At 43.3% G+C, this 12,905-nt stretch overlaps 1 protein-coding gene across 2 annotated transcripts in view; it reads left to right on the forward strand.

Moving 5' to 3' along the window:
- The window catches only part of FOXN1 (forkhead box N1), a 521,814-nt gene that overhangs the window by 54,365 nt on the left and 454,544 nt on the right, over positions 1-12,905 (forward strand). For both annotated transcript variants that reach the window (XM_085649114.1, XM_085649115.1), the window contains exon 2: positions 9,732-9,890. In XM_085649114.1, coding sequence (XP_085505240.1) covers positions 9,872-9,890 — 19 coding nt within the window. In that variant the 5' untranslated portion in view covers positions 9,732-9,871. The remainder of the gene's footprint in view (positions 1-9,731; positions 9,891-12,905) is intronic.

Consider the following 12,905-nt stretch of genomic DNA (forward strand, 5'->3'; position numbering starts at 1 on the left):
AGGAGGTCTAAATGAGAATTCCGCTACTTGTTATTCGATAACATCATATCCAAGTATTTGTATGTAAGAGAATCTTTTGCTAGCATATCTCCGATGTACCACTTATGTTTTGCTTTTCCTCTCCTTTACTAAAACATTTGGTTTGTCACTATTTATTATGAAGTAATTTGCCCTGCAATTCTTCTTAAAAACTTGCAGTTTCTAAGCACTCACCTGAGTCCCATCTAAAATAGCAAGGTCAACAACATATAATAAACATGGTATATGATGACGGCACATCTTTGGGTAAAAGAAGTGTGACATATTTAAACAAGCATTGGCAAAGCACCCCCCCCCCCCCCCCAAAAAAAAGCATTGGCAAAGCCCATAGGTCTCGGCAATGCACAAGCTATTGGCCTTGTCAATGTGAATGTCTATTAGCCATGCTGTCTAGAAGCGCATCTGCTGTTCAGCACGGCTGAAAGTCACTGAAAGCCCAGAATCGCAGGATGTTGGGCCGATGCCAAGTCTCTTCGCCGCCCCCTCCTGCTCTGTAAAAAGAGCTATGACGTGTCCTGCGCTGGCCGCCTCATAGAGCTTTTTTCAGTGACTTTTAACCATGCTGAACATCAGATGTGCTGTTAGACAACATGGCTAAAAGACATTCACATTGACAAGGCCAACAGCTTGGGCATTGCAGAGACCTAGTGGCTTGGCCAATGTGTGTTTAGCATTGACGGGTCTTGTTGAACAAATGAGGAAGTGATAGTGAGAAACAGTTGAGGAGCTTTGAAGTGAAGCGAGAATGTGGCGTAACGGCTAGAGCTGCCTACAGGGAAACTGTGGAACCAGGTTTGAATCTCTGGGTCGGCTGACCAGTTTGTGATTCTGGGCAAATCACTTACGCTTTCCCCTGCGTATGACAATGAATGTGTCATTTTATAATGTAACTGGTGAGCACTTAAAGCGCTCCAATACCATCGGCTAGTGTTAGCACTTTGGCAAGATGGAGGATGGAACAAACAATCCACTACCATCGGATCATACAAAAAAAAATCAAAAATAATAGCAGCAGCGAAAGGTAGGTAGTGGGCGGGGGGACAGGCCAAGCGGGGAAGCAGGAGGGGATGGAGAGATTGTCAAACAACAACGGGAGAAAGCGGGAGGAAGCAACAATGAAGGGGTAACAAAATACCTTCATTGAAGCAGGATCATCGACTAAAATGAATGTGTCCTTGTGGAATGTAACTGCTGAGCACTTAAAGCTCTACAATACCATTGGCTCATGATTGATTGCCCTGTTCCCATCATGCACTGGGACAGGTACAGACTAATTTGCATGTAGCCAGGTTCTGAGCTGGGATGGTGCAGTGAGCTAAAAAACGGTGATGGATTAAAACCATGATCTCTTGACTTGGTAAGAGTATTCTGCATCATTCAGAAACTCTGTCCATCACCACCCCCTTTTTCCCAAATCGATTTTATCCACACTCAGTGTGGGAGGGTATGCTCAGACGTGAGTCCCTTGCTCATTGCACCATCAGGATTCAGGCAAGCCGGGCCGACGAAGGCTGTGATGCCAGAAACCGGTCCCCGGAAGCTTGTTTCCTTCCCAGTATAAGAATTGGCTTGGTAGTTTGGTTTGCCCTGTTCCCATCATGCACTGGGACAGGTACAGACTAATTTGCATGTAGCCAGGTTCTGAGCTGGGATGGTGCAGTGAGCTAAAAAACGGTGATGGATTAAAACCATGATCTCTTGACTTGGTAAGAGTATTCTGCATCATTCAGAAACTCTGTCCATCACCACCCCCTTTTTCCCAAATCGATTTTATCCACACTCAGTGTGGGAGGGTATGCTCAGACGTGAGTCCCTTGCTCATTGCACCATCAGGATTCAGGCAAGCCGGGCCGACGAAGGCTGTGATGCCAGAAACCGGTCCCCGGAAGCTTGTTTCCTTCCCAGTATAAGAATTGGCTTGGTAGTTTGGTTTGCCCTGTTCCCATCATGCACTGGGACAGGTACAGACTAATTTGCATGTAGCCAGGTTCTGAGCTGGGATGGTGCAGTGAGCTAAAAAACGGTGATGGATTAAAACCATGATCTCTTGACTTGGTAAGAGTATTCTGCATCATTCAGAAACTCTGTCCATCACCACCCCCTTTTTCCCAAATCGATTTTATCCACACTCAGTGTGGGAGGGTATGCTCAGACGTGAGTCCCTTGCTCATTGCACCATCAGGATTCAGGCAAGCCGGGCCGACGAAGGCTGTGATGCCAGAAACCGGTCCCCGGAAGCTTGTTTCCTTCCCAGTATAAGAATTGGCTTGGTAGTTTGGTTTGCCCTGTTCCCATCATGCACTGGGACAGGTACAGACTAATTTGCATGTAGCCAGGTTCTGAGCTGGGATGGTGCAGTGAGCTAAAAAACGGTGATGGATTAAAACCATGATCTCTTGACTTGGTAAGAGTATTCTGCATCATTCAGAAACTCTGTCCATCACCACCCCCTTTTTCCCAAATCGATTTTATCCACACTCAGTGTGGGAGGGTATGCTCAGACGTGAGTCCCTTGCTCATTGCACCATCAGGATTCAGGCAAGCCGGGCCGACGAAGGCTGTGATGCCAGAAACCGGTCCCCGGAAGCTTGTTTCCTTCCCAGTATAAGAATTGGCTTGGTAGTTTGGTTTGCCCTGTTCCCATCATGCACTGGGACAGGTACAGACTAATTTGCATGTAGCCAGGTTCTGAGCTGGGATGGTGCAGTGAGCTAAAAAACGGTGATGGATTAAAACCATGATCTCTTGACTTGGTAAGAGTATTCTGCATCATTCAGAAACTCTGTCCATCACCACCCCCTTTTTCCCAAATCGATTTTATCCACACTCAGTGTGGGAGGGTATGCTCAGACGTGAGTCCCTTGCTCATTGCACCATCAGGATTCAGGCAAGCCGGGCCGACGAAGGCTGTGATGCCAGAAACCGGTCCCCGGAAGCTTGTTTCCTTCCCAGTATAAGAATTGGCTTGGTAGTTTGGTTTGCCCTGTTCCCATCATGCACTGGGACAGGAAACAGACTAATTTGCATGTAGCCAGGTTCTGAGCTGGGATGGTGCAGTGAGCTAAAAAACGGTGATGGATTAAAACCATGATCTCTTGACTTGGTAAGAGTATTCTGCATCATTCAGAAACTCTGTCCATCACCATCCCCTTTTTCCCAAATCGATTTTATCCAAACTCAGTGTGGGAGGGTATGCTCAGACGTGAGTCCCTTGCTCATTGCACCATCAGGATTCAGGCAAGCCGGGCCGACGAAGGCTGTGATGCCAGAAACCGGTCCCCGGAAGCTTGTTTCCTTCCCAGTATAAGAATTGGCTTGGTAGTTTGGTTTGCCCTGTTCCCATCATGCACTGGGACAGGTACAGACTAATTTGCATGTAGCCAGGTTCTGAGCTGGGATGGTGCAGTGAGCTAAAAAACGGTGATGGATTAAAACCATGATCTCTTGACTTGGTAAGAGTATTCTGCATCATTCAGAAACTCTGTCCATCACCACCCCCTTTTTCCCAAATCGATTTTATCCACACTCAGTGTGGGAGGGTATGCTCAGACGTGAGTCCCTTGCTCATTGCACCATCAGGATTCAGGCAAGCCGGGCCGACGAAGGCTGTGATGCCAGAAACCGGTCCCCGGAAGCTTGTTTCCTTCCCAGTATAAGAATTGGCTTGGTAGTTTGGTTTGCCCTGTTCCCATCATGCACTGGGACAGGTACAGACTAATTTGCATGTAGCCAGGTTCTGAGCTGGGATGGTGCAGTGAGCTAAAAAACGGTGATGGATTAAAACCATGATCTCTTGACTTGGTAAGAGTATTCTGCATCATTCAGAAACTCTGTCCATCACCACCCCCTTTTTCCCAAATCATGATTGAGCTGCGGCAAGACTGAGGACGATGCAAGTGCTCCTTTAGCATTGGTTTGTGCAACAAAAAAAACTGTTTTTGTTTTTAACAACATTATAAGAAATACATTTCTTTATGTATACACGCATGCACTTTAGTGGTATGTTTATATCTGTACAAGAGAGACGGCCTGAAAACACAAGAACTCCTATGGGATGCTTGAAAACAAAGAAAAAATAGCTGCGCAAACAAGGAGCAGTGTAAGGTGACATGTTCTTGGTCCAAGCACTATGGGAGGGCCAAACACATGAAGAGGACACGACGCCCACATGCCATGATAAATGGCACTAAAAAAAATGAGAGGGAAGCTGAAGTTTCACAGTGGTAGGAGATGGACAGCCTGTAAGCCCACAGATAGAACCTAACATATCTCTTCAAGATAACGCATGCACTGTCTAGCTGAGAGCCCGAGACCTAAAACAATAGAAAGTAACTGATTTTAATGTAAAGCGCTCTAAAACTTTCTGGTGGTGTTGGCGCTGTATAAAATTGACCAAAAAAAGAAACTGGTGCTAATGTAAACCGCTCCAATACCTTCGGGTAGTGTTGGCGCTATATAAAACTGCACACAAAAAAAATGTGAAAAGCAGAGTCTGAGGAGGAGCAAATCTGTGCAATGGAGTTCAGCGGGACAGGGAGCAAAGGACAGGAGGTGGACGGGCAACCACCAGCAAATGCGGGCTGTCACTGGGAGATTAAGTGATTGGGCCATAATCACAAAATTTGGAACTGAGGCCGAGGCTAGGGGGGGGACGATGTGGCGTCCTCTTGGGAAAGGAAGTGGCGTAATGGCCACAGCTGGCGACTATGAAGCTGTGAAATTGGGTTTGAGTTTCAGCGTTGGCTTAACATCCTTGATTCTGGGCCGACCAATATATATCGTCGTGCCTACAAAAGAATGTGTCCTTGTGTAAAGGAACTGGTGTTAATGTAAATTGCTCCAATACTTTCGGGTGGTGTTGGTGCTATATAAAACTGCACACAAAAAACAGAAGGAATCAGAGTGTCAGGCTGGTTTACATTAGTGAACATGAGGAAATACATTACATCGGCATCCACATTAAAAGGACTACTTTTGCCATGGACACTGAAGGGCAGGCAGGCCTTGATGACATCAAGACTCAGCCTGGCTCCTCTAAAACGAATTCAAGTGAAGCAACTATGGCGCAAAGAAACACTTCACTGGTGAATGCAGAAAAAGTAAGAAGGTGTCCCGACAGGAGAAATTTGAAGAAATGGAGTCCCACCCTTGGAAATGAGAAGCAACAAGGTGAGACATGGACAGTTTTCTCAGAGGAGAAATAAGTTATGCAAATACAGCCGAAGACACGGGTACTTAAAAACTCTGACATACCTTGTGATAACGCATACCTGATTCACTTGAGGTCCGATTTTTAATCTATAAACATCATTGCCGAACAACCACATTTGATGTGAACATGGACACACACCTAATACCCACAAGGGCAGAAAATAAACAGACTATATGTGTGCCAAGTAATAGCAGTCATGCACACATGCTTCAATCAGCACATCAGCTATACAATAACAGGACATTAAAAGACAGAACACCACCACTCACTAGAATAAAACTGACTACAATGGGGGTTTAAAGCAGTGACGGGCTTGGGGGAGAGGATGTTTGTGGATGGAGCAAGCACCAGGAGGTGCAAGAGAGCAAGCAGAGACAGGAGGGAGGAGGTGCAGTAAAAGAAGGGAAAAGCGGTGACGGGGAGAGGGTGATCTGTGGATGGGGCCTGAGGGCGGGTAGGAAGAGACTGACCTGGTAAAAGCACGAGCACTGTGTAGAGTGCTGAAAAAGAAAAAAATGTAGATACTAAAATGGTTGTAAAAATAGGAGCAGTGGTTGTTTGCATGTACTTGGTCCATGCTCTGGGAGGAGGGCTAAACACAAGAAGATGCTTGACCATGCATCCCAGGGACAAATGGTGACAAAGAATATGAGACAGCTGATGGAGCGAGCAAATGGGAACCCTGTGGGTCGGCTGAAGCACACAGATTACACACGTCTCTTCAAGACAGCACATACGCTGTCTAGCTGAGATCTAAAAGGCAGAAAAATTGGCCAAATATAGTGCAAACAACATTGGCGCCAAATCAGAACCCTGCCGAAGGCCATTATGTATTGGATTTCTTCATGAGAGGGTCCTTTTGATATTCAGTTCCGCCCATGCACAAGTGTCATGATGTATTTCTTTCAACCTGACAAGGAGACACGTGGAAATGCCCATCCCTACCAGTTTTTGCCAAAGCATTTTCCGATTAGGATTTAGTTAAACGGAGTGAAAATCAACAAAACAGGTCATCTCTAGCTCCTAATGATTTTTGGCCGAGGGCCCAAAGGCAAAAACAATGATCTATTTTGGAATGTTCACCATTAAAACTACCTTGTTCAATTGGAATTAAGCTGTTGTCCTCAATCCAATCCTCAAATAAAGGAGGATTTGTTTGACAAATATCTTGGCAACTACATCGATTATATTAATTTGACAATTTTGGGGGTTAAATGGATCCTTTTTATTAAACACTGTTTTAATTATAGTGCCTTTCCAACTCTCAGGAAATGTCCCCTCCTTCAGAAAACCAGTAAAGGTGATATGAAAAAAACTGGTCCATCAATCTGGGCTGGATTTACCTATAATTGCCAGAACGTTGTACGGACCGCATCTCTAGTCAAATTTATACCTATTATCGTATTTTTTCATTGCAGAATGTGAAGTGTAATATAAAAGATCTTTGTCTGGCTCAACCTTATCTCCAATAGATACCTCTTTTTTGACCAATGACAACTCCATCAAAAAATCAACCTAGGCTTCTTCCGAGAAATTGAGACTCGAAGCATTTTTACTTTTATTCCCTTCTTCCTTGACCAGCTCCCACAATTTCTTCATATCCATTGAAGCTATGACAGCCAGCATTCTATCCCAATTCGCTGTGTGGTGCTCCCGCTTGCTTTTTAAAATAGATTTAGCATAATCTGCTTTTTGTTTTCTAAATAATTGCTTCCTTTTCTAGATTTCTTTCTACCCCTATATATTTTTTCAAATTTCCTAAATATTTTTTCAGATCTCGATAGTGCAAATTGAACTAGCTTATACTCTACATGTTATAGTCAGTTGGTCTCAAGTATAGCGATTTCCTCTTTAAAGAGACCACCAGGCATTGAGCCACCTTTATTATTACCTTATTATACCAATCCAGTATATCTTTACCTTCAGCATTAATATTTCCTGCATTTACAACCAATTACAAATTCGCTAATAGAGCTAGATGCGATTCATTTATATGGGTAATCAACCTTCTTGGATATTCAATTCCCAGGAGCAACACTTGATCCCTTTCAAGATGACAAATTGTAACCTTTTACATTAAGGCCGGTGCTCGCTCCCTCCTACCTGCAAAATTTGAAAATTATTACAAAGAGCATAAAACCATATCTGGAAAAAAATATTTTCAATAGGTTCTTGCAAAATTCCTGTGGGGAAGGATTTACTAGCTGGTATAGCAGCTAAAGATCTACCATTTAAACGATGAATTCCTTTTCCGCTAAAATTTGTTGCATCTTTGTGGCCGCTTTCCGCAAAGGACACTTTTGAAATGTGGGCCTTGGTATATTGTATGCCTTTAATATGCATTTAAATCCAGTCTGGAAAGAAATTGATCAGGCAGATATGTTGAAGTCCCACATTATCATGACCAGGACAGGATTGCTAATCGCACATAAATTACCGGTATCTTCCAAGAACGTGACACCTGCTCTTTGCTCGATTGCTTATCGGCCCAGTCTACATATACATTTACTACCAATAAACAATCATGTTTGTAAGTATTAGTGTGAAGAGATATTATTGTCGCTTCCAGCCATTCACATTTTTTTTGCAATTGAAATTTGATTTTTTTCTATAGAAACTAATGTTAATCGGTCCCCTGTTGGACAGCCTGGGCTTTTATGTTGTGCCTCATAGCTATTTTGCAAGGAACCATTAAAATGAGTGTTACCAGCTAGCCAGGTCTCCTGTAAGCAAATTACAATATTTTCTTGTAACATTTTGTTAAACAATAGTAGAAAGTGATATGCATTAACAATAGTAGAGTTTTAGATATTTTTTAACTGAGATGTATCAATATTTACCTTTCATATGATATATTTTTTCTTAAAAATGTACAGCCTTGACAAAGATAATTTTCTAGAAACACTTTGTTGGCTGTGGCTGTTAGATTAAAAAGAATCCCTAACAACGAAATGTGTAAAACAAGGATTTGGCCTATAGTTGATTTATGAATATGAACTAAACCATATCAGTTGGCATCGTAAGAACTTTTGTTTTATGATAATAACGAGTTTCTCTACCTCCAGAGAAACAGATTTACAATTACTAATGTGCCAGTGGGGACATAGAGGTGTAGAGTGAGCTTCACTGATTATGAGCATAAGTGTTGCTGAGGAGTGGAATGATAGACACAACAGCGCATGTGGCTTTTTACCATTTTTGTGTAGTGATTGCCAGTGTCGTTTGCTGAATCTGTATGTTCTACAGTTTGAGCTATAGATTGGATTGCGCATAATTGTAGGAATAAGAACCTGAATCAATTGCAGTAATTAGCGTTGGGCACTGGCGCAAGGAAACTTGAGGGCCCCCCTGCAAGGTACGTGGAGGCCCCCCTCAAGAGTCAATCGGGAGCTCTCCGGTGCTGAGGGGAGCCCCTGGAGCTTGGGGGCCCGCTGCACCGCAGGGCTTGCAGGAGTTGGGCTATGCATCTCTATACCCAGCCCTCTTGTGACACGGAAATACGTTACTTTAGCTCTTGAAACGTGGGCTTTGTAACATTCATTAAAAATACTTTTTATTCTTTGCAGACATAACTTTAAAGAGAAATATGCAAATACTGCCAGGCTTGAGTACGACATATTTGTGTGCCATAACCTGTAACTCCTGAAGCAGAAGTTAAACCTTGGTTCTTTTAGGCTTACAACACACTTAGTTTAATGTATGCACTCACGCTTGAACATACTATTGTACATGTGTATATGCACTTACTTTCAAATGCATCACACACTTTGCTGTACCCCTGTTACAAAATGTCCACCACACTACCATTGCTTGTAGGTTCCTGTCTGGCTAAATGAAGTCCACCTTCACACTACTCGGTCGCTGGTCAAACAACGTGTATTCGTTGCTATGTAACCTGCAGCCAGATAAGCAGGGAAGTTTCAGATATCTAGCTGGCCTCTAGCTAAATAACCGAGCCTGTGTATTATTTTGCCCCCGGCTGGGCAAATAGCAGAGATGATGTACTATTTGGCTGGTGGCCTGATGAAATGTCAACTCTGAGCTCCTACGTCAAGATACTTAGAGATCAGAATTTCTAGGTGGCAAAATACATACAAAGAAATGACCAGGATTCCTTAAGCCTGTGTTTTCTTGCACCTCTAAAATGCAATGCACAAGTCCCAGTACCTGCACAGCACCGGTAGTTTTGAAATCCAAATTCTTACCTCTGCCACTAGTAATTACACCGTAAAGACTACAAAGCAGTGATCAATATTCTTAACCTCCATGCATCCAAGAGCTAACAGCATAGAGCTCACAGGAACAGTATGCACTCTTTAACTGTGACAACATTTGATAGTCACCAAATGAAAAACAACTCAATTTCATGGTTTAAGAGTATTACAATTGTACTGAGTATATGCCTTTCAAACTACAAGCATTCAGTTTAGCAGAACGCTCAAGTGTAGTAACTGTATTGAGTCGTTATCTGTCCATACAGGAGCAAGAAGATGTCTGCACAGCGCATGCTGTATGAAGATGGCTTCCAGAGGACATAATTTCTTGTGAGATGACACAGCTGACACAGACACATGGCATCTGCATAAAAATATCTACAGTCTACATGAAAACTGCAGCAGCATGGCCAAATTAGAGACAGGTAGGAACATGCAGCCTTCATACCTTCAGCTTTAATTTTTGAGCTCACCACATTTCTCTATAATGTCCATATGATAAAATATACACTGCACAGACTTGGTTATTCTTTAACGCTGCTTCATCCCAAACCCTCCAAAGACACAATTTTCATTTTGGTTAATTATCATAAGATGTGAAGCCCAGAGGTACCTTCGCACATCGGGAAGTCTGATGCCTCCGTAATACCACCCCCTCACCAATTTCTGTGTGGCAATTCGTGGAGGCCCACCATCCCACATGAACAGCCTTTGTTAGTTTGCTATGGCTTTAAAATAGGAGGCAGGGACCTGGTATGGAGTATTCTGTAGTATATATCGGAATCTAGGGAGAGCCATCATCTTAAACAGTGCCGCAAGGTCCAGCAGCGAGAGCGGAAGGGACCTCTACCGACGCACATCTCCCCTAATCTCTGAAGTGGAGGTAAAAGATTTTTGTCGTAAAAGTGCACCGGGTCAGTGGTGATATCTATGCCCAAATATCGAAACCCTTCAGTGATCACCATGGCCTCACAGCCACTTGGCAGGGGCGGAGAGGCTCCACTGAGCACAAAGATTGTGGACTTGGTTCAATTAATGGTATATCCAGAGTAGTGCCTAAAGTTTGTGAGTATGTTCATGACTCTATTCAGTGAGGCCCTACGATCCACCAGGTATAATAGTACATCATCGGCATAAAGAGAGATGCGATCTTCCCATTTTTGTGTTCAACGCATACCTCGTATCAATGGATCACTGCGGATCCATGCGGCCAAGGGCTCAAGCATTATTGAAAAGATCAGGGATGACAGTGGGCAGCCCTGCCTCGTCCCTCGTCTGAGAGGAATACAATTTTCATTTTGAAGCTCACAGGCCTGACACCATGAACCTTCACCTGAAGGGTACACTTGCAAACCCTGGAATTCAGTGCAAGGGAATGACCTACTGAGACCATGCAGTGCAACATGTCTGGTACACAGCCCTGGCGCTTGCAGTACAATGTAGGTGTGGTACACTGCCCTGAAAGTCTGCAGGGGTATTGTGAAGTGCACAGCCCCAAGAATATGGAATGTGGGTAATTAGATACACCTAAATGAGAGACTGTAACTGGGTGTATGGGGTACACTCAACTGTAACTCTATATTGAGGTGTATGAGGTATTCTAGTGCATTCTATTGTATGGCTATTTATGAAGTGCTTTCCATACCCATTATGAGGCTGAAAGTGCTTTTGGATTGTTGAATAAATACTGTATACATGTGGCCAAACCACAGGGCCACATTTTTGTTTTTAAACAGCTTGATTAAAACAAGATTCTGGCACTGTAATGGGACTATTGAGAGCCGATCAGGTACCCCTGGGTGAACGTGCCCTGCTCCTTGATACCTAAAAAATGCACTAGAGAACTTAACAGCTATTGTTGGGCGACATTGGGCTGATTAGCGACTCTAACTTTGCCTGCAGAAAATAAACATTAAACTAACTGGGACTGGACGGAGACTGCACGGGGACTGAATCACTGTACCTGGATCTGCAGACTGGGTGCCAGCCAATCCTGATGGGATTTGTGTGTGCGTGCCTGGACTACTGTGTCTCTTAATCTCACACTGGGTGTGGGATGACAATCAAGGGCACTTGGTATTTACGTGTAATAATTGATGACTTTTTGTTGACATAAAAAAGAAAAGGAACAACTCATTGAAGATTTTCAAGGAAGTGTACGTTAATTGATGTGATAACACTCAAACTGTAACATTGATTGTTTTATGACCATTGGCCACAGTGCAATTCAAAACTACTAAACAAGGGCAAAGTAAACCTCATCCAAACTGACCTTATGTTCGACTAGCAGAGAGCTGCTAAAAAGCCAGAGATGGAAAGAGCACAACAAAATCATAACCTTGAGTCAAAGGGAGCTGACTCCTGGTTGGCTACAGAGGTAAAGACATTTCTTCTGGAGATGAAATACATCCACGTCGTCTAGAATAGATGATATAAAAGAGAATCGACAAACGGCATAAGCCAATTGACACGAAAGAGAGTAGAATCGCAGACATTGAATATGACAGTGTGCAGGCCAAGAGAGTTAAGAAAATGGTAAGTGAGATATAAAATAAAAAGTTCAAGAACGAAGACCTGGAGGCATGCTCATAGAGGAGCAACTTCAGAATCACAGGAGTGACTGAATCCACAGCGATGAAACGTAAGAGGACTAAGTTGAAAAGATGCTAATAATTATTTTGGGGTGATACACTCTCACGGAGGCTAGTAGTGGAAATAACTCGCCACTCCCTAGTGCCTAGGCCGGTCCATATGGATCTGCCCCACCCTATCATTGCAAAACTACCCAATGATCGTGCCTATGAGAAGAGTTTGTAACTCTCACGCAAAAGGAAGGAAATCCAATATGAAGGCGTGTCTTTTTCTACAGTAAAAAAGAAATTAGAGGAATGCGGCATTCAATACGTCATTCTCTACCCTGCATGGCTGTGTTTTTCATTACAAGGAAATGATGCAAACACATGTCTAAATAGACACCTTATATCGTGCAGGAATTCTCCTGGTTCTGTCAGCCCAGCAAGAGAATCACCCCTCAGAGCTGTGGAGTAAGTCACCTGGAGAATAGTAGCCACAGTCTAACCATGGAGCCAACAGCTATTAAAGCAAATAAACTTGTAAATCATGGATAGATTAGACATTGCTAGGAGACTTAAAGAGCTCATCTGCAGAGAAACGGCAGAAGACTATGGACTCAGTAGTGGCTTCTTGCCTAATTATAATGATGGTTATCTCACTCAAGGTGTGCTAGTTATATCACATACAGTAGGTCAATAATTATGTGTTTTTAATTGCTCCTCTGGCCTCACCAGAATATTTGCTCGTCTGGAACTTTGTTCACAGAAAATGGTACATCCCTTTTTGATTTGATGGTTTGCTCAGTTAAAATTCTAGGGTGCTTTTCTTTTCTTCCAAACCGCTTAAACAATTTAGCATACTATTGG

Source organism: Triturus cristatus, chromosome 3_2, assembly GCF_964204655.1.
Source record: "Triturus cristatus chromosome 3_2, aTriCri1.1, whole genome shotgun sequence".
NCBI lineage: Eukaryota > Metazoa > Chordata > Amphibia > Caudata > Salamandridae > Triturus > Triturus cristatus.